The sequence below is a fragment of the Ceratotherium simum genome, chromosome 18, assembly GCF_057802395.1.
Source record: "Ceratotherium simum simum isolate JZ-2026a chromosome 18, ASM5780239v1, whole genome shotgun sequence".
NCBI lineage: Eukaryota > Metazoa > Chordata > Mammalia > Perissodactyla > Rhinocerotidae > Ceratotherium > Ceratotherium simum.
The window spans coordinates 26854402-26880908 of NC_141917.1; the positions used below are offsets into that span (position 1 = coordinate 26854402).

At 38.1% G+C, this 26507-nt stretch overlaps 1 protein-coding gene across 1 annotated transcript; it reads left to right on the forward strand.

Annotated features, from left to right (window-relative positions):
- Positions 1–1016: 1016 nt before the first annotated feature.
- On the forward strand, positions 1017–21171 carry SUB1 (SUB1 regulator of transcription). Its single transcript, XM_004422705.3, has 5 exons — positions 1017–1104; positions 3695–3767; positions 5889–6011; positions 16008–16116; positions 18101–21171. Exons 2-5 carry the CDS (start codon positions 3696–3698, stop codon positions 18178–18180), a joined length of 384 nt encoding a protein of 127 aa, XP_004422762.1. The 5' UTR covers positions 1017–1104; position 3695; the 3' UTR covers positions 18181–21171.
- Positions 21172–26507: the final 5336 nt, after the last annotated feature.

The window sequence follows — 26507 nt, forward strand, 5'->3', positions numbered from 1 at the left end:
TGTAACCACCACCCAAACCAAGATATTTTCAGCATTCTGGCAAGTTCCTTCATCTTGGCTTCCAAGTGACATTCCCCAAGGGTAACCTGACCTAGACCCCCATAGATTATTTTTGCCTTTTTTGGAACATCATATAAAAAGAATTACACAGTAAGTGTTTCATCTTTTAAAAGTAGTCATCTAGGCTGACACTGCATAAAGCAGGAGTGGGTTAGAGCTTTTGAATTCTCCCTCAGTATGCAGTGTGTGAGTCAGGGCAGGGTTTGAATCTTGACTCACTCCCTGTATAACCTCAGGCAACTTATTTAACCTTGTTGACTCTTGGTTTCCTCATCTATAAATGGAGAGAATAAGCATTCCTCTTTGGAAAGTGCTTGTTAGGATGAGGAATATATGTAACATGCCTCGTGCAGTGCCTGGTACATAGTGGGTGCTTGATAAGTGTTTGTTGAATAAATATAACTTTATATGTATTCTCGGCTATAGTAGGCATTCATTAAATATGTATTCAAATAACCTATCAGCTATATTCCTGCTCCTAATATGGATTTCTCTTGCCTTCTGTGAACTCCCTTTTACCTCCAGGACTTCAGTTCAAGGATAACGGTGTGTGTGGCCAAGCACTTCTGTAAAGATTTCTTGCACTTTCCCGAATTAAACGCTGTAACTCTGGCTTCCTTCCTTTGGATTTTACCAGCCAGAGTCCAATACTGCGGCTGAAGGGGGAGGATCATTTCTGGGAAAATGGGTCAGAAGTGTTCATCTTTTTCACGATGGACACATCACTTTAATACAAGAAACATTTATTGAACAAGTGCAAAGCTCAGTGCTTGTCATTGATGTTTTATTCGCTCCCTTATCCACCCACAAGTCAGACCCAATCTTTGGGGTATCTTACTTTCGTTGCGCCCACTCAGGACGAGAGGCGGTCCCTTTAAGGCCCTGGAAAGGGTCTCGGCGTTGGTTTCCGCGGCGAGGCCACGCCCTATCACGTGTCCACAGTCCCAGCGGGGCGGGGCCGGCGTCTCTTGGCTGCCGTCACTTCCGGTTCTCTGTCAGTCGCGAGCGTGCGAGCAGGAGGCTGTAAGGCTGCCGGAGCGGAGCGTGAGTGTGCGGGACCCCGCCCCCACCCCCTCGAACCCCTCGCTCGGCCGACCCCCACTCTCCTGGCTGGGCCGCGAGTCGCCCGCGGCCCTCCGCCCCTCGTCGGCGACGGCCGCGGGTAATGGCGGCGCCGCCTGACCTTCCCGTTCCCGGCCTCGGCTTCCCCGTTCCCGGCCTCGGCTGCCCCAGACCCCCTTCTGCGTCCCTGACCCCGCGCCCCACGCCCCTCCGCGCCGGAAGCCCGCCCCCGGGAACGGCCCCAGGGCGGCGGGCGCGGCGGCCCCCGGCGGCTGGGCGCGGCCGGAGGGGGCGAGGAGCCGCGGGGAGGGGGCCGAGGCGCCCCCGGGACAATGCAGCGGCGGCCGGGGCCCGGGTGGGGGCGCGTGCGGGCCTGCTCTTTCCCGGAGGCCTCGCTGGGGGCCCCCAGGGTGGGCGGCGCTGTGGAGAAGGAGAGAGCGGGCCCTGTTCCTGGAGGGCGTGGGGGGGCGGCGGAGAGCGCCCAGGGGAGCGCGGCTGGTTCACTCGGGGGAGGGAAGGCTTCGAGAGAAGAAAATGGCGCTTGGTGCAAGTCCCTCCTCTTCCCACACGGTCTCCTCCGCACTTCGCCGCCTCCCACGCCCCCTCCGACCAGCCTGGCCCCCCCGCCCAGGCCATTGCCAGCCTTGGGGTTCTAGCAGCTTCCTGGCACCGCGCGACCCCCTGCCCCGTCATCGTGCTTGTCACCCACGTGTTGTACCAGATTCGTGTCTCTTAGTCCTAGTTTATTTTCACCTCGTCTTTCCTCAACCTCCCTCCCCCACGCCTTCAGCAGAGACCGAGGATTCGCGTTTCTGGTTGCGTTTTGTGTGTTTTCTACACCAGCGCTTTTAGTGTCATTTGCCAGAATTACGAGCCTGCCTTTTTCTTGAACAGTAAAGGCTCGTTAAGTAAAAGTAAAAATGTATTTTGTCAGAAGTTCAAAGAGGCTGGCCTTGGTTACCAGTACCTTGTGTTCGTGTTGAATGGACTTATTTGGATTAAATATGAGGTGGTTCTTTGAAATGGTCTTAAGCCCCCGGGCACCTTTTATTAACAGACGGTGTAGTTATGCTCGACCGTTTCGAAGTGAAAAATAGGTTATGTCCGCTTTAATTACCTTTAAATGTGTCTTGGCATTGTTAGCAGCCAGCATAAAAAACAACTAAAATTATTTTGGAGGTTAAGTTGTAAAACGGAGCGGTGACGGGAGTAATGTATAAAACGTGGTTATGAAGTTGCTGCTCCCTTCTGAATTTACTGTTCTCATTGTGAAGAAATTAACCAGTTAAAATTAACGTGGCTGGATTGGGTATAGTTTGAGCTTTTTGAATTTATTGGCTAGGATTGGGATGGCCCACTTCTTTTACCTTGACCTCTTATTGTGGAACACGTTGAATGCCAGTGCTAATGCAGGTTTAGTCTAGAGAGCTAGATTTTTTATGATTTTTTGAAGAGAAAATGAAGTCTTTTTTTCCTTTATTCAGGAGATAATGACGTCTTTTTTTCACTTTATTCAACAAGCATTTACAGAGTGTGATGTGTATATTGGGGCCTTGAGGGCATACGAAAATTAATAGGACTCAGGGTCTTCTGCATTCGAGATGGAAAGAGCAAAAGATACTTTGATAAGTGTTTTACCACATGGTATTGTCTTAAAAAGAAGTACAGCATGCGTTGGAATTCCTTGAAATTTGAGATTTAGGCTTTTTTTAAATCTCTGCGAATATAGAGGCACCAGACTCTTTGCCTTGCCCTCAGGCACTCAGTAAACATCCACTTGAAAGCAAGGTACTGGGCTATGTACCTCTATGTCTGGGGGTACCTGGGGCACTAGGGTCACAGTAGAAATTTGAGGAAACAGTTTGTACTTCCCATAAGCAGATTCTTTCAGTTTTAATCATATTCCAGAGTAGAAAAATCAATGTAAAATGTAATGAATTGTGAATTTTGTATAACTTCTTGAACTCAGATTTAGTACTTGTTATTTCGATGGCATGGCCCAAAAGCCAAAGAAAATTAAGAACATATACAAAATATGAAAACATAGGGTTAAATGGCAAAATTAGACATCAACATCTGTGTAGTACAGCTGTGTGCCATGTTGTGTGAATGTTGGGGTTAGTTCCGCAGCGAATAATTCTACATTAAGTCTCATCAGTGAGAAGTGCAAAGCAGTACTGAGTAGAATTATTCATGTTTCTTCTGGTTTTAACAGTGATTGCTGTCAGCTGCCTTGCATTCTACCCTACCCATAAACATCTAACCCCACTAAAATGAAGTATAAAAAGGCCCATTGGGTTCCAGAAAGATAGAGGTGTAGGAGTGTGAGATGTGTATGACATTTAGTTCTCTCTCTCTGCTGGGTTCAGAACGTTTCACTCTGCTTGTTATTTTCAACTTGGAAGAGCATAGATTGAGTATAACTTCCAGCACTGTGCTCAGTGTAATAACTCTAGTACCACAAAATGGTAGAATGAGCCATGGAACTTATTGAATTTTTGATTGGGGGAGAGTTAAGTTGAAGGTAATAGAGCAATTTGTAAATTGTTTACATAATGTATTTTTCTTACAGAATGCCTAAATCAAAGGAACTTGTTTCTTCAAGCTCTTCTGGCAGCGATTCTGACAGTGAAGTTGACAAAAAGGTGACTATACTGTACCAAGTCAATTTTGTGATAAATGAGCCATATTGCCCACATTCAGTTCTGAAGGACAGTAAAAGGCATATCAGAATCTTAAAATAAGAGCCTAGATGTGACAGTGCACATGGCCCCTGGACCACTTGACCAGAAGTGCCTAGCATGCTTGTTGTTTGTGCACCCCCTTAGCCCATAAGTCAGACTTGAGCAAGTCTTCAGACTTCAACAAGTCTTCTGTTGAGGACTTTTAGGAACCCTAAAGCTTCAGAACCACTGCCTTAGACTCTAGGGGAATAGCATTAGAATTAGGCCAAAGCCACAATTTGCCATTATTTAGAAATCTGCCTGATCTTAAGGTATTGTTTGTAGTAGATGGGCCAAATTTTGAACTCCTTGAATGCAGGTGTTAATTTTGACAGCCTTCTTAGCCGATGGTGTTTATCTAACCCACAAGGATTACTTAAAATGTAAGTTTGGTACATTTTAAGTTAGAATGTTATTTACTCAGGTCCCCTCCATTTTGTTATTTGCTATATGTTGAACACCTAGCAAAGCAAACATGAAATTACCTATTTTGACAGCATAGGCTTTTTCTGCGTTAGGTGACGTGCACTGTAAGTGCTGCATTCCGCTTGAACCGAGCATCTTGCCCTGTTGTCAGGGCCTCCTTCCATGAAGGAACTGGCTTATCTTTCATATCCTAGAAGCTTATTTAGTTGTGTCCCTGAGCTTAGTTAGCAGTGTTAGTTAAAAAAAAAAAAGAAAACTTTTGGGAGAATCTTGGAGAAGATGGACCGTTATAGGGAAATACAAAATGTAATATCACCTGAAAGGTTGAAATAAGGCTTCAAAGAGCAAACATAGCTATACTTGAGAAGGAAATCACTTAATTTTTTTCTTTGCACCTAGTATAGCATTTGAATTCGTTAACAAATTTTTTATTGAGCTTTTATGTGCCAGGCGTGCCCCAGTCCACAGGGAGTATCCAGACTCATTAATGTAAAGAATAATCGCTTTCTGCTTATTGAACTGAGTTAATTTTGCTAGTTGTCCCAAATAGTTCTATTAATCCTGTAAGCACTTAGGTTAAATACATCCAATTTTTCAGTTTATGTATATATATATTATGTTCTACTTAGCTTCATCTAATTTAGTAAAACATTAAAATACTAGTTTATACTTTCCACTAAGGAACATGACTGCCCTCTACTGTTTGGGTTGGGTACTCTACTGGGTTTCATGAGCTTAAGCTCATTTTGAGAATGAGGCTTTATAAAAAAGCTTTTACAGTAATGCTGCTTTTAAAACATTGTTTTGACACAAGGACAGATGGAACTGTTTGGTGGTTACCAGGGGCTAGGGAGGTGGGGGGTGGGCACAAGTGGTGGAGGGATGCACTTATATGGTGACTGATAAACAATAATGTACAACAAAAATTTCACAATAAAAAAAATGTAACAACAAAAAAGAAATAATCCTCCGGAAAAAAAAATAAAAAATTGTTTTGATTTTGAATGCTAGTCTAACATTGCTGTCTATTTTTGGTGATTTTTTTGTGATGAGGAAATTGTTGAGTTGTTGACTTCTAGTGCCTAGTGCAAAATAGCTTGCTTAGCGTTGCCTGCTCATAAATTCCCTAAGCCAATTTAAGTCCCTTTTGGAATAGGTAGGGCATAAATAAGTAATCCTAGAAATGGAATAAGTTGGTTGTATTCTTCCTAATTAGTATATTTCCTTTATAAAAAATAACTAGCTTTAGTAGATCTGTGGTTTTTAAAAGTTTATTGAAAAACAGCAGGCTCCCCCATCTTTTTTTTTTGGCCCAAAGAAATCTTATGTGGAATCCTGGTCTATAAAATAATTGTTTCTCTGGTTAATACCACTCTAATGTCGGAAGTATCTTTTGGGCTCCTGAACACAGTTTGAAAACACTGTATTAGATATCAGTGCTAGGTTAGTTTCATAGTACTATTGTCAGTAGTGCTATGTCATTTATTAACTTTTTGTTAATAAATGTAATCTTTTGATTCTTTAAGTCTTAAAAAGTAATGGAATCTTCTGATCCTGAGATAAGGTTTATTCTTGTGTGTGCAAATTTTAGCCATGTTCTTGTTTTTTTCCCCCAAGTTAAAGAGGAAAAAGCAAGTTGCTCCAGAAAAACCTGTAAAGAAGCAAAAGACTGGTGAAACTTCAAGAGCCCTGTCATCCTCCAAGCAGAGCAGCAGCAGCAGAGATGATAATATGTTTCAGGTAAAGTTGGCTATTTCCTTAGATCCAGAGGAGTTATTATCTGGCTTGATCTGAAGAATGTTAAAAGTATACCTTAATCTGATAGTAGATAATAATGTTTTATATATGTTATAATCCTCTTGAATAAGGATATTCATTGAAATGTAAGAACAAGTTAGTAGAAATTAGAGTAATTTATATGATGCTAGATTATTGTTAAAGTCTAGAAGTCTGTAGTTTTGCTATACGTAAAAAAATGTGAATTTAGAAGTTGAAGAAATCCAAAAAGATTGAGAACTGCACATTTAGAAAGCAGTTTGGAGGAGGTAGGTTAGTACTGGGCTGTGAAGAATGGATAGGATATTATTGGAGGGGAACCAGCAATATGATTTGCCTAGTTTTGACTTGATAAGAACAGAAAAGGATGTACACCTGAAGTTTATACAATGTTATAAACCACTGTTACTTCAATAAACAAAAAATTAAAAATAAAATAAAATGAAGGAAAATGCTTACAAAAAAGAACAGAAAAGGCTAGTGGGTTTACTAGAATAGGCCCTCTGTTTCTATATAGTGGGGAATAAGGTTGAAGAGCAAGGTAAAGTGAGGGAAGTTCATTAGAGGGATTTGATGAGATCGCTTGGAGAGGACTAGTATAGCTTCTTTTCTTGGGTTTCTTACCTTGTTTTAGGGAGACTTGTTATTGGTTTCATTGTACAAGAAGGATTTGTGGAGAGAGGCAGTGGGGATAAATGGATGTATGTGAGATCTCAGGTCATTGTAGACCTTGATCTCTCTGTGAGGTGGTGAAGGCTTAGATGGTTTTTCCCAAAGAAGAAATAGGTGAGGAAGAATGGGCTAGAGGAAAGAAGCAATCAATGAAGGCTGGTTTTAAATTGGAGAGACCATAGAAATGAAAGTTTCATTGATAGAAATGAGTAAAAGAAATTAGTTTTAATGGCAAAGGTTGTTAAGTTTGGCATTTTGGACCTGGTTATAAATTTGATAAAATAAGAAGAGTCTCTCCTATAGCACTTGAAGGGCTTGGTTGGGAAATGTTCTCAAGGGATCATCAACGTGGTTGACTGAAGCCTTCTGCCGAAGTAAGTGTAAAGCAGAGAGAAGAGGTGACTGAGGACATTCAGGAAGGAAGGAAAAAGAGGATATAGAGAATGTGAAGGAAAATAGAATGGTACAGTAATGGGAACAAGAAAAGGATGAGTGTTTCAAGGAGGAGGCATAAGTATTAGTTGAAGCCAAAATGTTGGACAGAATGAGACTGCAAGCATTTATTTGACTAGACAGTGAGGCTAGCATATATATGTATTTTGTTGATTTTTTTGGTGAAGAAGATTAGCCCTGAGCTAACATCTGTTGCCGGTCCTCCTCTTTTTGCTGAGGAAGATTGGCCCTGAGCTCACATCCATGCCCATCTTCTTTAATGTGGGACGCCTGCCACAGCCTGGCTTGATAAGAGGTGCGTAGGTCTGTGCCCGAGATCCAAACCTGTAAACTCTGGGCCGCTGAAGCGGAGCGCACGAACTTAACCACTACGCTACCAGCCGGCCCCTTATATATATATGTGTGTGTATATATATATATATATATATATATGTATACATATATTTATATATGTATACATATATACACACTATTATTTTTTTTTTAACCTACTGATGGCCTTAAAAGACAGTGCCAGGATTAAGATGGGAATGGGAAAATAGAAGTTGGATATTTTTAATCACTTTTGCCTTGTATGTCTGGATAAAGAAAATGGGCACATGATGACTATACTTAATACTATATCGAACACTGGAAATATGCTAAGAGTAGATTTCAGGTGCACTGATCACACAAAAAATGGTAACTGTGAGGAGCTGATAACGTTAATTAGCTTGTGTAATCATTTCCCTATGAATATGTGTATGAAATGTTGTACACCTTAAATATATACATTTTTAAATTTAGAAATATGTAAAAAAAAAACAAAAAAGGACAAAATGCAGATGAATTATTTAGTTAAGGATTTTAGTCCCCTGACTTTAGTATGGCTTAGAGGAACTAGGACCATACTAGATTAATTTGATAGAGAACATAAGTCACTGTATGTAAGAAAGAATTATGAAAGGGCCCTCATTTCTTTGAATGGATAATAAGTTGAATGCTTTCTGTGTTTCATTCAGGCCTTGCTAAGTTCTGGGTATGCCGTGATGAACCAAGTAGATGTGGTCTGTGGTTTCATGGAATTTATGGGGATAAAAATTATATAGATAAAGGTGTATGTAATTAAAGTTACAAGGGCTGAGAAGTGAAAGTGTGGGTTATTATGAGAGAGAAAGTGTTCTGGGAATCTCTTTCTAAGGAATTGGCATTTGAAGCTTAAGTCATAAAGGAGGAGCCAGTCATGTGAAGTGTAGGGGAGAGGGAGGCATTTTCAAAGTATTGGAGAGAATTGTGCAAATACTTTGAAGTGGGAAAGAGCTTGGATTGTGCAGAGACTGTAAGCCTTGGGGCTGGAACCTAGAAAGTCTGATTGAGACTGTAGATAGAAGATCCAGTTGGTAAGGAGGGTGCAGGGCCTTCTTGGGAGGACATTTTTAGGAGTCTTGAGTTTTATTAAAGTGCATTGGGAAGCTATTTTAAGGGGCAGAATGAAATGTAAAATCTGCAAGAGAATATCCTTCCTTTCATAGCCTTTCTTCCTGTGTAGAATGAAGGGCTGCTTTGGAATATTTTAACTTAATATGTGCAATAAAGGTAAAAACTTGGAAGTATTTGCTTGACAACTATCTTGGACTTTTCTTTGATCAATTCTGTTTCACCGTATGCCTACCTTTACTTGTGTAATAATAGAGCATCTATGGCCTATTAATGGATTTTATCTTGCTGATTCAGCCCCTGATTTTACAAATAAAGCAGGACCCACATTTAGGGGTTTTATTCTGTTGGAGCAGTTTTGGGAAAACCAGATCTATTTTTAGGGGTTGTTATCTCACAGAAAAAGTGGGTTCACTTCTTAACCTTCATATGGAAAGGTTCCCAAGCCTCAGAAGGCTGTTAGACTCTTCACCCTTTTGAACGTGCCTCTAGCAGGAACATAAGCCTTATTTCCCAAGTGACTTTTCACAGTCCTAATAGTGTAGGCATTCTAAGAGATAATGAAATATTTAATTTTGTTGCCATCATAGCTTTTTCCTTGAAATGGTACTTTGGCCATAGAAAAATATTTGGTGATAGTACTGATTTTTTTATTGATTTAAGAGCACATTACAGTATATCTGTTACAGAATATAAAATGAGGACTTCATTTTTATTTGTAATAATGGTTTGATAATTTTATTAGAAAGATGGATGAAGGTTTGGGTTTTTGGAAGAAAAATCAGTTATCTTCATTGTGTTTTGTAAAGTTTTTTTTTTTTTTTAATAGGGTTATATATTTTCTTTAGTTTTCATTTACCAAGTGCCTTGAAGACAGCTCCCACAGAATGGAACTTTTTTAGACATTGCTAGAATCTTTCAGGACTCAGATTATCAGGTATACTTTGCCAAAAACAAATACAACTGAAATCTAAATTAAAATTATTTGGGTATTGGTTAGTAGCCGTAAGACAGGATTTTTTTTTTTTTCCCAAACTAAATACTCATCTCTTGAGAATAGAACTAGAAGAAATAATCTTCAATTCTGGTAAAGCTGCGTATGTCAAACAGCAGCAGCTCTCTAAATGTAATATGTGAGGAGAATTGTACCCAAGGAAAGTCACTGCACTAATCTTTTAAACTCTAAAATGATTTAGACAGAATCCTGACTAGAGAGGAAATAGCTACTGGATACTTGCCTTTTGCCTGGTTCCTTCAGCTGTGAATTTTAAGAACTTGGTTCCATAGGGATATAACCTAACTGAGATAGGACCTATGTGATACTAAGATGGCCTGGAAAACTATCTCGTAATTACTTAGTATCTGTCTTAAAAAGGTCAGAATGGTCGAGGTAGGGGACTTTTATGCATTTTTCTTCAAAGGTGGACACAAAGGGTCAGTAATATCACCTTAGTTGATTTGGTGATTCAAGAATAAAACATAATTCTAAATTATGTCATTACAGAGTTAAGTGTTCCTAACCTGAGGGGTTCATGAATATACTTCAGGGAGTCCATGAAATTATTATTTTTTATTTGAATTTTTTTGTATTTAGAGAGATTATTCATTACCGTCATCACATCGCCAAGAGGACAAGAGTCAAAAGTTTAAGAATCACTGTTCTGTATGATGTACATGCATATGCATGTAAAACTATATGCATTCTGTTATCCGATTCTATTTCCTTCTGTGACATGTGATTGCAGTGATGTTTATTCTTTCTACTTTAAGTATTATAGCCATACATTACTACCTCATCATTTTTCTGTTTTTTTTGTTGTTGTTGTTGGGGGAGGGTGTGGGAATTTGTGAGCTTTATTCATTCTTCTCAAGGAAGAAGTGACTGCTGGGTAAATTTTTCTTTCTCTCTTCTTTTTTTTTTTGTGAGGAAGATCACCCCTGAGCTAACATCCATGCTAATCCTCCTCTTTTTGCCGAGGAAGACTGGCCCTGAGCTACTGTCCATGCCGATCTTCCTCCACTTCATATGGGACACTGTCACAGCATGGGCTGACAAGCGGTGTGTTTGTGTGCGCCCAGGATCCGAACCCTGGCCGCCAGCAGTGGAGTGCGCGCACTTAACTGCTACGCCACGGGGCAGGCCCCAAGTTTTTCTTTTTTTAATGAACTTTATTGAGATATAATTTATATACAGAAAAATGCACACACAGCATAATGTGATGCGCTGTGATAAATGTGCACACTCTTATAGTGAGGCCATTTCTGTCACCCCAGAAAGCTCTTTCTTGGCCTCTCCTTACAGTCGTCCCCCTATCCCAGGTAACCACTAATCTGGTTTCTATCACTATGGATTTATTTTGCCTGTTCTAGAACCTCGTATAGGTGGAATCATACAGTCGGTATTATTTTATGTCTGATTTTTGCTCACCATAAAGGTTTGGGATCAATCCTTATGCAAGTATCTGTAGTTCGTCCCTTTTAATTGCCGAGTGTAATTATTGTATTATACTACAATTTGTTTATCCATTCACTTTGGATGAATGTTGGGATTGCTGCTATGAATATTCCTGTACAAGTCTCTTTGTGGGCATTTTTTTCCTTTTGGGTAAATAACCAAATGCGTTTGCTGGGTCATAGGCTAAGTGTATGTTTAACTTTATAACAAACTGTCAAACTGTTTTCCATAGTAGCTATACCATTTTACGTACCCACCAGCAGTGTATGAGATTAAAATTGCTCCACATCCTTACTGGGTATAACTATTCAGTCTTTTTAATTTTATCCACTTTAGTTAATGAATGTGTAGTTGTAGCTCATTGTAGTTTCACTTTGCATTTCCCTATATCTTTTTCTGGAGATCATCTGCCCATTAAAAAAAAAAAGAAGAGGTCATTTGATTTGAGTTGTGCGAGTTCTTTATATTTTAGGTATAAGTCTTTTGTCAGATAGAGTAGTGAATATTTACTCTAGGTATGTGGTTTGCCATTTTATTTTCTTAAGCATCTTTAAAAAGCTTTAATTTTAAGTCCATTTTTATCAATTTTTTCCTTTTTTGGTTAATGCTTTTTGTTTCCGAAGACATATTTCTTTATCCCACAGCCACAAAAATTTTGCCAGTGTTTTTTTCCTAGAGTTTTTATAGTTTTAACTTTTCATGTTTAGTTCTGTGATCCATGTAAAATTAATTTCTCTGTGTATGGTGTGAGATAGGGGTTGAGACTCATTTTCCCCCCATACAGATACTCTGATGTTCCAATACCATTTATTGAAAAGATTGTTCTTTTCTCATTGAATCACCTTGGATCTTTATAAAGAAAATCAGTGAATATGTAAAATATGTGTCTAATTTTGAACTCTATTCCGTTGATCTGTATGTCTGTCTTTACTCTAGTACTGCACTGTCATAACTGCTATGCTTTTATAGTCAGTCTTGAAATCAGGTAGTGTAAGTCCTTTAACATTATTCTTCACTTTCAGAATTATTTTTGCTATTCTGTGTATTTTGTATTTCCATACACATTTTAGAATCAGCTTGTCAGTTTTTACCAAAAAACCTACTGGGATTTTGATTGGGGTTGGGTAGAGCTGAAGACCAATTTGAGGAGAAAGGCAACTTGAGTATTGAGTCTTCCAGTTCATGAACATGATTTTCATCTTTTTGAATTTCTGTTTTGTAATTTTCATTGTGGAGGTCTTGTACATCTTTTGTTTAGTTTATTTTTAAGTATTTTGTGTTTTTTGATTCTGTCGTAATTGTATTGTTTCTTAACTTTGTTTTCCAGTTGTTTATTGCTAGAAAAATATGGATAGTATTACATAATACAATGTAAATATACATAAGATTATATTATGTATTTACTTTATATATTTATAATATATGTTACAAATGTATTTTTTAGAGACCTCTTAGAACTTGCTGTGTTGATGATTTTGTCTGTTGTGTTTTACATCATCCTTTAATTCTTTTTCTTGCTTTATTGCTAGTATTTCCAGTACAGTATTGAAAAGAAATGATGAGAGCAGACTTTGCCTTGTTCCTTATCCTAGGGGCAAAGCATTGTTCTAACTCTCTCCTTCTAATGCTACTATTGCTTAAACTCTGGAATGAATGTCTATAATGCTGTGGTTTTGCTGCTTCGGGATGGGAGTATGAAAAGTCATGGGATAAACATGATGTATTTTTCTGTCGGGCCCATCTTATTTGGAGATGTGCGTTAAAACTTTTTATGCTAAAAGGAACACTGATATATTGAAGGATAGTATACAAAATGCATGGTAAGTTTTAGGTTACAACAAGAGGCTCAGATTTTGGTAGAGCAGCGTTTAGCCTGTGTCCCCAGATTTTCCTTTACTTCTAGCCCCATAGCTCTTTGGTGCTGGTGTTCTTTGAAATATTGTTACCAAATTTTAGAGTGTCAGTTTACTGACCTATACCTTTTCTCTACTTTGAATAATTTCTTATTTAATATACATCAAACACAAGTTATTTGAAAAATGATTAGAGACTTCAAATTGTAAATTCGCAGTTTTGGATATGTGGATACTCAGCCATGTTTGGGAGGAAGAGAATGCTTCTTATATTCATATGAAGCAAACCAAAATATTGATAGACACTTCATTGGAATTGTGGATGAGAGAGCTTCTATGTTTCTATGGAGCAAGGGTAGAAATTAAAGTAGCCAGCTAACTGTTCGTTATGTGTTTATTATACCATGCTTTTTACATAAAGTAATTGAGTACTTGTTATTACTAATTTAAGACTGGTAAAATGCTGTTAATGTGGTTGTCTCTCTTTTTAAAAATGGGTTTGCTTTCAGTCTTGATTTTTAACATTTTTTCTAGTGAGATTTTAAAGTTGTAACTATTTTCAGGTTTCATATTTCTCAGGAATATGAACCTTGCAGAAGAGAATAGTAGTAGTATTTTTCTGCTTCTGTTTTTTTTTTTTGTCCTTAGTCCGAGAAGCTGTAAAGGCTTCAGAATTCTCTTACTAGCTTTTCAAGTCCTCTTCAGTATAGCTTCATCTATTCAGCCTGTCCTTGAATCTCATCAGTTTTGTATCTTTCTGCTTTCTTCCTCCTATATCCTTGTTACTTTTTTCTCCCTTTTACTTATTTAATGGCCTGTCATTTTTCAAGGTCAAATCCCACCACCTAAAGTCTTTTCCACTTGCTCAAGCCCACACTGAACACTTATTTGACTTATCTAATTAATATTATTTTGGTAGGTTTTCAATATATTTTAATTTTATCTACTTAGCTAGCTGATGGGCTTAGTGTAAAAAACAAAATGAAACAATGTTCAATTTAGTGCTATAGCTGTCTAAGATACTTATAAATTTCTTAGAGTTGTTAAATCAATATTATAAATACTATCAGCAGTTTCATTTTGATTATTTTGGTCTTATTCAATTCCTCCATTAAAACAGTTTACTGGGAACCCAGTATGATACACACTAGGGGATCCAAAGAAGACTGATTGAAAAATAAGCTATTAAAACTGACAGTAAGATCAACTTTTAGAGTAGGCAGTGGGAATTTAATTAGTAGAAACAGCAATTCTCTCCTTTCAAAATTTACCAATAAAGGGAAGAAGGAAACACGGGGAAAGTTACAAAATGCAGATTAGGGAAAATGCTTTATAGAAAGGTGAGAATGAACGTGTTTGGAAACGGTGGGTAAGAAACCAACGGAAAGGGAAAGAATGCATATGCAACAAATGGGATACAAAAGGTAAAGAACTTAAGAATGATGACGATCTGGGTAAGTACAGAGAAGAGAGATTTGAACGCACTTACCCGTACCTAATGGACTTTATTTTCATAAAGCATGAGCATGTCCTGGAAGGAGGGGGGACAACAACAGGACAAGAAATTTACTGAGAATAGTAAAGTAAAGGAAAATAAGTAAGACCTAACTGAGACAAGAAAAAGCAGTCTAAGAGGAAGGATGTAGACAAGATGGAAGCCAAAAAGCAGTGTTGATAAGCACAACTTTGATTGTACTACAACAATACTTGATGTCCCAATAAAATGGATTATTTAATAATCAGAGGACCCCGGTCGGTAGGGAAAGGAATGTGACTAAACGCAGAACCTTTACGGGATAATGTGTTTTAATCACAAAAATCGTAGCTAGTTTTAAGTGGGTAAGATTGAGGAGTAGGTTTAGAATGAGTAAGAGATAGGCAGAGGTGTTAGAGGTTTTGATCAGAAAGTGTGATTTCTTAGTTTAAGTTCTAGACACTACATTACAGCAGCATAAGACATCCTGGAAAGTGCTTACAGACACTTCGTCGGCTAAAGCCTTTTCCTTCTCCACGGAATTTGTAGTTTGTGTTAAGCAGCATTATAAGGTTTTAAAAATAGCTTTCTGTGGATGATTCTCAATTTGAGACTGAATGAAGTGTATTAAAGATATTGTTGGAAATGAATGTCTAAAAGGAAAACCTTTGTCATGTTACTATTGACTGGAACTCTGGATTCTTGCGTTCAGAATGGTTGCTAAACCAATGTAGCTAGCTGAGTCTGTGGATTCCTACGGTTATGATATGTACCGCAAGATTTTGTTTTCTAATGATTTTTATTTGGTGAAAAACACTTCATATAAACTTGACCATCTTAACTATTTTTAAGCACACAGTAGTGTTAAGTATGTTCACATTGTTGTGAAACAGATCTCCAGAACTTTTTCATTTTGGAAAACTGTTAAATAACTGCTCCCCTTTTCCCCTTCCCCCAGCTGCTGGTAACCACCATTCTACTTTCTGTCTCTGAATTTGACTACTCTAGGCACCTCATATAAGTGGAATCATACAGTGTGTATCTTTTTATGACTGGCTTATTTCGCTTAGCATAATGTCCTTAAGGTTCATTGATGTTGTAGCATGTGATAGGATTTCCTTCTTTTTTAAGGCTGAATAATATTTCATTGTACGTATATACCACATTTTGTTTATCCATTCATCTGACGATAGACATCTGGGTTGCTTCCATCTCTTGGCTATTGTGAGTAACACTGCTGTGAACATGGGGGTGCAAGTAAATAACTCTCCAAGACCCTGCTTTCATTTTTTTTTTAGATATATACCCAGAAGTGGGGCTGCTGGAGCATTGCTGGATCATATGTTTGTTCTATTTTTAATTTTTTGAGGAACCTCCGTACTGTTTTTCTTAGCAGTTGCACTATTTTACTCATGATTCTTTTAATGTAAAAATGATTGGAAATGTGTGATGTGCTTTGTTTAGTTCCATCTTTTTAGAAAGATTTCTTTTTAACAGTGACATTTCCTTTGGTGTAGTTTGGATATTGAGAATAGTGGTTATTTTCGTGATTAAAAGTAGAATGAGTGCAGCAAGTTGTGAATATAAGTATGGGCACCGTTGTTGAATATCTTTTTATGTTTTTGTTTCTTTTGCAGATTGGGAAAATGAGGTACGTCAGTGTTCGGGACTTTAAAGGAAAAGTCCTAATTGATATTAGGGAATATTGGATGGATCCGGAAGGCGAAATGAAACCAGGAAGAAAAGGTGAGATTTAATTTCCTGAATTTGGTCCTAATATTGGGATTAAATTAAAAATTATCTAAGTAAACCTACCTTATTTGAAATTGAAATAATGTTGGCAGTGCATAGGGCATGGAAGATCTTCATTTAGTTGATTATCTTCTGTAGTTTTTTTGGACGTGACAATTAATTTATTTTAATGAGATGTCTTAAATATAGCTGTCGGAATAAAACCCAGAAAAAATAATACCCCTAATATCACTTCAATTGGCTGCTAATTTACTTGAATGTAACTTTTTTTTTTTAAATTTACACCAGTTCTGAAGTAGAGTAGGCACTATCTGGGAAGTTGTAAAATCAGGAATGGAAAATCCTGTTTACGGTGTCTCCTTTTGGTTCATCTCCTAAAGGATAATCTTCAGGGTGGTATCCTTTAAGTGTGGTTTTTGTGCTTCATCTGGTCCCAAGCCTGTCACCGTCATTGGAACATACTTTAATCATTCACCAAATAGCTAGAGAATATTTGTGTACTAATATAAACTCATATATTTGTGTGGTTAGCTTGCTTTGGGTTTATCCTTAGCTAATGAAAAATGCCTCCTTATTTTACTTCTATTCTACCTGCATGTCATTATGAAAGGTACCACTTGTTTGCTTCCTGCAGTTTTTGGGTTTATTAAACTTAACCTCTGTATGTTTTTATACCCTATAACATTTTCTTGTTCAAGCCACTTCTGGATTGGTCATTGAAGTTGTTCCAGTGTGGCCAGTGCCGGATTTCTTTTCTTATTGCTACAAACGTTCATTAAAACAATTTGATTAGCTTTAAAGCCCTTTCTACACATTGTCCCAATACATTCTCCTCCTTCCTCTCAATTTCATGGCCTCTCAGTAGTTTTCTGAGAAATACATGAATTCTTCCACTTCTAGTTTATTTCTGTTTATATGTGTCAGGTATCAGAACACTGAAAGTTTAAAGTACAAGGTGCTTTTCTGTTCATATTTTTATATCTTAAATAGGAAAGACATGTTATTAGCTAACATTTTAAATGGTTACTTATGTGTCAGGTGATATGCTAAGCTTTTATTCAGATTAGCTAATTTCATCATTCACAACAGCCGTTTGAGTTATAAGTACCATTGTACTGGTGAGGAAACTGAGGCTTAGAGGTAGTGTAATTTTTTTAAAGGTCTGCAGTTAGTGCTAGTGATGTTGGGGTTTGAATCCTGACAGCGTGACCCCAGAAAGCACTCTCATTCAGTATGTACATTCTAAGAAGTCCTGTATGGATCACGTCCCAGGGGTTTTTCTGAAGTGAAATGAATACCTCTGGAAGAACTCAGCACAGAGTCATTCACCTTGAGTTCCTGGGGAAATTTTGAGCAAATTTTGGAATGAACTGGTTGTAGAAATGGGGTCTCACATACCAAATCTGGGGCTGGCCACTTAGTCTGCTAGTTTGCAAGCATTTATGAGATTCGTCTTGAAATCATTGCTTGTTCTCACTGGGTATAATAGACATTTATGGGGGTGCAGTGTTGGAAGTAAAACTGGATATAACATTGATCTGCTCAGGTATATTTGTGATTTATCTATAATTAACAAATGTAAGAGATTTGACTCTTAATATTGTACCATTAAAAAACGGGAATTTTGAGGGGCCGGCCTGGTGGCATAGTGAAGTTTGCCTGCTCTGCTTCGGCAGCCTGGGGTTCACAGGTTTGGATCCTGGGCGCGGACCTACGCACTGCTTACCAAGCCATGCTGTGGCAGGTGTCCCACATATAAAGTAGAAGAAGATGGGCATGGATGTTAGCTCAGGGCCAATCTTCCTCAGCAAAAGGAAAGAGGAGGGTTGGCAACAGATGTTAGCTCAGGGCTAATCTTCCTCACTGAAAAAAAAAAAAGGGGGAATTTTGATAGAGTAGTATTATAGTTGGAAGTATGAAAATTCTCAGGAAAGCTTAAATAGATTTTCAACTTTTGATTTTTAAAACTTTGTTTTAGGTATTTCTTTAAATCCCGAGCAATGGAGCCAGCTGAAGGAACAGATTTCTGACATTGATGATGCAGTAAGAAAACTGTAAAATCAGAGCCATATAAAACCTGTACTGTTCTAGTTGTTTTAATCTGTCTTTTTACATTGGCTTTTGTTTTCTAAATGTTGTTTTCCAAGCTGTTGTATATTTGGATTGCAGAACAATTTGTAAGATGAATACCGTTTTTTTTAATGTGCATTATTAAAAATGTTCTGAGTGAAGCTAATTGTCAACTTTATTAAGGAGGATTGTCTTGTGCCCACCACCTAGTGTAAAATAAAATCAAGTAATACAATCTTAACTGTTGTGGCCTTCTTTGATCAGAAGAGTTGGTACTGTGTAAAAGGCCAAAAGTAACAGTTGATAGACCTTTAGTTTCAACTCAGCTTTTACATACAAAAGAATTTGTATTGCATTGAATTTAGTAACTTTTGATTTGTGAAATCCATAGTTGATCTGTTTTCTTCCAACCAAATGTCTAGACTTGTTTTTCCACCTCAGTAATATTTCACTTTCCCCTTTTTTTCTTTACTTCATTTTCCTTTAATAACTTACAATTGTCATATTCCGTTTTCATTTCACTTTTTACTCTTTTCCTAGAATATTATATTATGCTAATTTGAAAGTCACTGAAACTGTCAAAATGTTAGTTATCTCAATAAGGTACTTGTAATTAAAATATTATATGAGAACTACAATCACTAATTCTACTGTATTAAATATTAGGAGATATAGTTTGATAAACAACATGGCTTGTATGAAAACTCAGCAAGTAAGTATATATCATTACCTGTAGTGTTCTGTGTAGCTGTTATCTTATTGCTTAGTCTGCAGAAAATAATGAACTAGATGTCTGATTTGCTTTCACTTATTAAACGTGTTCGCCATGGGATGATGTCTGTAGAATCAGATATCAGATATTGTTAAATTAGACTAGGATTTAATAAAAATTGTGAAAGCTTATTGGCTTAACATTTTATTTTGTAACATTGGGTATGAATCATATATAGCCAGAGATATCACTGAGCTTTACTGTCATAGTAGGTATTGTGGTCAGGTTTTAGGGGAAAGAGCATTTAGAGTATACACTTGTGTTTTTCGGCCTTTGCTTCAGTAGGCTAGGTTCTTCTGCAGTTCATCTACTGGACAATGGCATTCTAGACTTGATGTTGCTAAATATTAGCAGGCATTCTGAAGGTGATTTTCATGGAACCGTAATGATGAAGCAGACACAGATTGAGGCACAGATTTCAGGGGTTTTGCAGCAATAAATAGGGCATGGTGTGCCTTAGGAAAAGAATGTGAGGGAACTGTAACTGAAATTAAAGAAGGCAGTGATGAGGAAGGAATTCTCTTCAAACTAAATGATAACACTTGATATTTTGAACACATTGATAGGACACAATTCTAGATAGAATAGTAGAAAGAAAGGTTTAAAGTCGTAAAAAATTCTGTTGACAAATTATTTTTGGTAGGTATTCTCAAATGGTTACTGGCGTGTCAGAGAGTTGCACTATTATACCAAGTCGGGTTACCACATCTAAAACATTTTATAGGAGAATTGTGAAGGACTTGATTTCAAAACCATCTGCCAGGCCACATAGAGTTATCAATTTTTTTTCTGGCAGATATTCTGTTTTAAGTATTTTTTTACATTTTTTAGATGATTTTTTAGTGTTTTTTAGCAGTAACCCTAATAGGTGCATAATTGGGGAATTAAAGAAATCCTCTCTTCTGGTATTTTAGCCTTCATCAAATAATAGGTACCAAAGTGTTCAAAATACATATTTTATATAAGTCATATAATCGATAACTTTCCCTTAGTTGGGAACATATGTGTCCTATTAATTGGGTAGATTTGTAAAGTATTCCTTATATATTCAGAAAGGGTAGTTAGAATACAGAACTTTGATATTGGTGTAGATGAAGAGGGAATAATGGGTAAATTTCCTAGGTTTATATGAATTTAGGGAGTGTATGCAGAAACAATCTAATATAGAGATGGTGCTGAAATCTATTACCTAGGCATTTTCTAGTTTTTTAGCACCGTGTTGTTAAAACCTTCATATAAGGAGTGTTTCTCTGGCAGAATTCGGTAAGTTGACTGCTAAATTCATTTAAATATATTATTGGATATGCTGCAATATATAGAAATTATTAATCTTTTGTGTGTGTAGGAAAGGATGAGAACTGGGCTAAAAGAAGAGACAAATTAACTTGTACTGAAAAGAAAAGACAGTGTACTTTTGTTTTCTGCTTAAACTTTATCTTCTTGGTAAAATTTCTTCCAGGAAGAAAGCTTGGCATTTTATGGCAGCAGTTTCTTACCTTGTGATACCAAAATGAATTTAATTAATGCCAGCCCTTGAATGTACTTGGTAGCAGGGCTTTCCTAATGGGTTTTTCTCTTTGTCTTTTAAAGTACAAGCAGCATTTGACCAATTTCCAGTGCTCTTGGCATTTTATTTAAAGAAAACCACTAAAAAAGAAAAACTCTTTATAATTTGATTATTCTCTTTTGCTTTGCTTCATAAATGCCTAAGAACTTCTTTTGAAGAATACTCCTACCTCATTAGCTAGTCAAGATGCTGTGATGATTAACCTATTCTACAAAATGTGTTTTGAAAAAAAGACTTAGGGAAAAAAGTATGTACATCCTGGCTTGGCTATTGAGGGGAAAAGAGAAAGAACTGAGTATTAATTATTTAAAGTGTTCTTGATGGAGGTATGTTAGAAGAGTACTTTGAAAGTTTGAAATTTTTAAAAGTGCTGACTAATATTTAGGTATCTTTTCTGAAATTCTTTGCAACTTACTTTTTATGGAAATTAATCCAGTGAAACACTCAAAATTTTTTTTTTTAAGTGGTGTTTTTCCAGATAAACTCTAGGAGTAAAGATTCACATAGTCAAAAAATATGTAATTCTGTAATTGTGGAATACCTGTCTGCTTTGTTTGGTACCATCTTCCACGGAGATGTCAATGGATATAATACTGCATCTGTGAATATTTTAAATGTTGAAATAAAAGCAAGAAACGTGCCCTATGTGTCATCCCAGTTTCACAGACCTGAAGATGAATGGCTCAGTTATCTGTTGATTGGGTTTTATTAACAGAATAACTTCCTGTGTGAATGCTTTGGAATGGGATGAGCCTTGGAGTGAGTGTTAAATTTTCTGAAGATCTTTGGAACTGGGTGGTGTGGGCCCGTGTTTTCTATCTACCTGATCCAAAATGGAAAAATGTAAATACTAAGATGGTATACAGTCTCTTCTTTTTCTTTATCCTTTGGGTGCTTTGCAGTCTGATTGATTCTTTGTATATTTAACTGTATAATGGACTCCTTTGGGTATTTCAGACTTACATTTTCATTTATAAAATCTCTATTTTTCCCTTCTTGTTTAGTACTTCTGCTTAGTTATATACAGCAAAGCACTGCATAACGAAATTTCAGTCAGTGATGGACCACATACACGATGGTGGTCTCATAAGATTTGTACCATATAGCCTAGGTGTGTAGTAGGCTATACCATCTGGGTTTGTGTAAGTACACTCTATGATGTTCACACAGTGATGAAATTGCCTAACAATGCATTTCTCAGAATGTATCCCCATGGCTAAGCAATGCATGACTATATATATATATATATGCTAGCTTCACTTTCTGGTCAAATATTTGCAGTCTTGGTCTGTCCAACATTTTGGTTTCAACTAATACTTAATGCCTCCTCCTTGAAACAGCTATTCTTTTCTTGAGATCTCTCATTGTTTAAATTTCAGTTTAGCAAAACTTAACATAGTTATAGAAAGATCCATGGAAGGCTACGTATGACTCTTTATTTTGTTCACTTAACTGTAATTTTGCTTTTTTTTTTTTTAAGTAAAATATAGTGACTCAAAAATCCAGTCAAGAAGAAGAAAATAATAGTACTTGGAGTTTATACAATTAATCACTGACTTTACAATTTTGTAGTATGGCTCAAAGGGGTTATGAGATAGAACAAAGGTTTGAAAAGCATGAAACATTTAAAAAATTATGTGGAATTATTTCTGGTATAACAGTTCATCCAAGATTTATGTCCATCTGAGTAAAAGATCTTGCTACATAGGACTTTTTCCCCCACTCTCTTTATGTAAGTCCATACAAGAGTTCAGACCTGCTTTTACAGCCATTTTAGTCCTGGATTAACAGTGACCTACTGGTTCTGACTAAAGTGAAACACTCCTGTCTCTCTTATTTCACTCTTAGGCTCTTGATAGAGAGTTTAAGTAGTTTATCTTTCTGCTCGATAACGGTAACTTGGAAATGATTTAGGCTCCTTCCTTTCTCTAAGTCTGCCAGAAAAAAAAGCACCCTGGATTTCAACAGCTGGATACATAACCTCCCTTGGTAACAAAAACGCTGTATACAAGGTGCTTCTCCTACCATCCAAGTCAGAACTTAATGTAAACTTGTGTGTAGTAGCTCATGAATCTTGAAAAGTGATGTGAAGTTCCAGTTGGCCCTCTTCTAATTAAGTCCGAGTCTTCTAATTCTCCCTGGCTTTATTTCCCAAACTACGTGCAATAAACATGTAGTTGCAAGAATGGTACAGAGAACTCATTCAAATGTTGCCAGTTGTTCCAATAATGTCTTTATAGCAAAAGCTTCCAGCCCCTTTGATTGTGTCTCTTTAGTCTTCAGCCTGACACAGTTGCTCAGTTTTTCCTTAACTTTTATAACCTTGACATAGCTGAAGATTTGGTAATTCATAGGTCATTGGTGGTGTTGACAGCGGTGGCGAAGGCAGAGGCCGGTTTAAGGAGGAGTGGAGACTTAGCAGCGTGGTTGTGAACCATAAAGAGATAGTGGCTGTGTGGCTGGAACAGTGCAACATCTAAGTGACAGCGCAGAGTTGGCTGCATTCAGTATGTGTTTAAATTGACCTATGGTATCAGCTACAATTTCAGTCACTTCCCACTTTTGTTTTCTGGTGACTTCTTCCTGAGTGCCACCTGAACCATGAGTGCTTTTAATAGCTTTAAAGAAAAAATTGATACCTAGTTTACGTCATTTTAACATCATGGATATGATCATTTTGGTTCTCAAACCACTTTCCCCTCCTACAGCTGAGCTTCTCAAGTTGAGACCACGGGCTTGTCCAACTTGCCATTTGGGCGGCTGTGCAGTCGTGCTTGGTGCATGAGCCAGTCACGAGCCTCTTGTTTTTTGTATTGGAGGCATGAGCTCTGTTGCCTCTACTTACTGTTGGCCTTGGAAAATGAAAAGGAGAAAGAACATTTGCATTTATTCACACTTGAATGATACAAAAGGAAAGAAGGGTGGTGGGAAGGTATATGGCAGAAATCTGAGTATTTCAAGGAATTTGAGGATTTCAGCCCTCAATCCAGGATCTAAAGTATCTCCTGGCATTCAGGTTTGAAGATTAATCCTTAATCGAAAAATAATTTCAGAAGCCCTGTGGTTTTCCTTAAAATTGTTTATTCAGAACCAAAGGTCTTTTGATATCCAGGCACTCAAATAGGTCTTTTTCTGATCTTTTTTTTTCTGAATATGAGGAAATGCTTCTTACTCACCATGGAGTCATTAATTGGTAGGCAGAGAAAGCTCTTAGAAACAATTGAGAACATTTTCAACACATTGAAGTCCTGTAGTGATGGTTCTGGAATTTTTAAGTAGAAAGGAAGCTATTATTTGCTGTAAAGAGGTATTCAAAGCAGTGTTGTCAGCAAGCCACTTCCATGAGAAAACGGACTCCCAAAGGTTGAGGAGTATGCTAACTTGAAAAGGAATTTAAAAAATGCATTGAAGTCTGGGTTTTGCAACCTTTCCAACTCTAGCAATCTCCAGGGGGAAAAGAAACCTCTAGAGTACTTTCTTTCCTATAAATATTGAAAAGAATTTGGGTTAGAGTCTTTGATGTTTGGAAAGTTTTTATCTTAGAAAGGCAGAAGCACTGTGTGCTGTGTGTAGGTAACTCATCCCTTGCTGTAAACTGCCCCTTGGATTGGTAACAGCCCTTGTTTGGTGAGTGCCAGGGTAGAGAAGCGTGGACAGTGGCAGATATGGAGCATTTTATTTTCCTGTTTACTATTCATCGTTCCATGAGAAGGTACTCTTATTAGTCACATTTTACAGGTGGAAATGGAGGTTTCCGGAGAATAGTTGACTTGGTCACAGTGGTCAAATAATGGCAGAGGCAAGATTTGAATCCACGTCTGGCTAACTCCAAAACCTGAGACCTTTGTTTACCTCACTGTGTTCCTATGGTGTAGACCTTGGACAATGGCAGTGTTTTCTCGATTCATTGATTTGCACTGGACTCTATCAAAGTAACCTTGACTCTGATTTTCACTGGTTGGCATCATAAGCTAGAATTAGCACCTGACGCGGTGAATCTTCTTCAGAGTTTCTTAAAATCATATGACCACGTTCCCAGCAACAGCAGAAAGGACGGTTGTCCACACTTGCATCCCCAGCTCATGGTAGCATGCTGGGGTCGGGTGATTTTGCTGAACCCTTAATCAAGGCTAAACTCTCAAAATCTGTTGGTTTGCACCAGTTAGATTCTGCCTCTGGCCAGAACTCCTGAAATAGAGGTAGGTTGAATTATTCTTGAGTACAGGGACTAGCATGTCCTTTTGGCTTGATCTCTGCCAACCTCCAGGCACCATGGGCCTTGTGGTTGTGTAGGAAAAACTTCACTGGTAGTGATGATAATACTGAGAAAAATTATGTAAAGTCTGACCTCACTCTCTTGTCTTCTCCCAACTTTTTAATGGGTATAGTGAAATTGGAACTAGAGGTTCTCCACCCTGTTAGTGGGCTGTCTTCTGGTGCTTCTCCAGATCTACTCTACCCTCTGGCCCTGGTAGGCTGGCCTGGCCAGACAGCAACAGGCTTCCCTGCTCTCTGGCTCCTGGCCCCACCAGGAAATTGGAGAGAGGAAATTTAAATCAGATAAATTTATTGCTCTGGCTGCCTCCCTCCTTTCAAGGTCACCTTGTGCTGGCTGTCTCTCTTAACTAAAGGTGACCTCCTAAGGGACCTCTACCCAATTCTCTCCTGATTTCCAGTAGTCACTCCTTCACCTTGTCCCTTTAGGCCTAATGTGTTAACTACCTGCAGTGGAAAAACCCAGTCTTCCCCTCCTGTGGGTCTTTCTCCTGTGTGTCTCCTTTACTTCTCACACTGCTGCCACACTTCTGACACTTCTGGTCACCTGATGTGTGGAGGCTTTCCCCATACCACCAAGCAACTCTTCTTGACACCAGCTGGGTTTCGTACAATTTAACTCAATTCTGACACTATCTACTGGAGGTAGTGTCAGGTTCCACAGGTAAGGGTTCAGTCCCACAAGAACCTCCCCTCTTCGCCCCCCCCCCCGCCACACTTTAGATGCCATTCACAAGTCCAGGTTGTCACTTGTGCTCCTGACCCGCTCTAGATGGGAGGTTCCAACGACCCCGTCGGGTTGGATTAATTTGCTAAAGTGGCTCACAGAACTCAGGAAAACAGTTTACTTACATTTACAGTTTAGTATAAAAGGATATGATAAAGGATACAGATGAACATCTAGATGGAAGAGATGCATAGGGCAAGGTATGTGGGAAGGACCGCGGAGTTTCCATGCCCTCTCAGGGCACCCACTCTCCCGGCGTCTCCATGTGTTCACCAACCCGGAAACTCTCCTAATCCCATACTTTTGGGATTTTCTGGAGGCCTCATCATGTAGGCATGATTAATCATTAATTCCATTTTCAGTCCCCCCTTAAGAGAGTGGAGGGGTGGGACTGAAAATCCAAGTTTCTAATCATGGCTTGTTCTTTTGGGTGACCCGCCCCCATCCAGGAGCCCACCCAGAGTCGCCTCATTAGAACAAAAGGCACTCAATTTGGGTGGTGAACATGATGTAATCTATGCAGAAATAGAAGTACAATGATGTACACCTGAAATTTTTACAATGTTATAAACCAATGTTACTGCAATAAACAAAAAATTAAAAAAAAAAAAAAAAAAAAAAGAACAAAAGGCACTCAAATTCCAACGGTTTCAGGAGCTTTCTATCAAAGACCAAATGATAGAACACAAGATGCTCCTAGTTCTCTTATCATTAGGAAATTACAAGAGTTTCAGGAGCTCTGTGCCGGGAACCAGGGGCAGAGACCAATAAACATTTTCTATTATCTCACACTATCCCTCTGATTTTCTTATATTCTACTCATATTTGCACATGGTCTCTCTTAGACCCTGCTAGAGTTTGTGATTTGAGGGTGCATCTGCTTCCTGTTGGCATAGTGACTGCTACAGTAGTAGGTACCTGAAATGGCCCCAGGAAACTACCCTCAAAATTGTATTCTGGGGGCCAGCCTTGGT

Coding starts and splice junctions, on each gene's coding strand:
- SUB1 (XM_004422705.3), top strand. CDS start 3,696: ATGCCTAAATCAAAGGAACTTGTTTCTTCAAGCTCTTCTGGCAGCGAT. Junction 3,768..5,888: donor ACAGTGAAGTTGACAAAAAG/GTGACTATACTG, acceptor TTTTCCCCCAAG/TTAAAGAGGAAAAAGCAAGT. Junction 16,117..18,100: donor AATGAAACCAGGAAGAAAAG/GTGAGATTTAAT, acceptor ACTTTGTTTTAG/GTATTTCTTTAAATCCCGAG.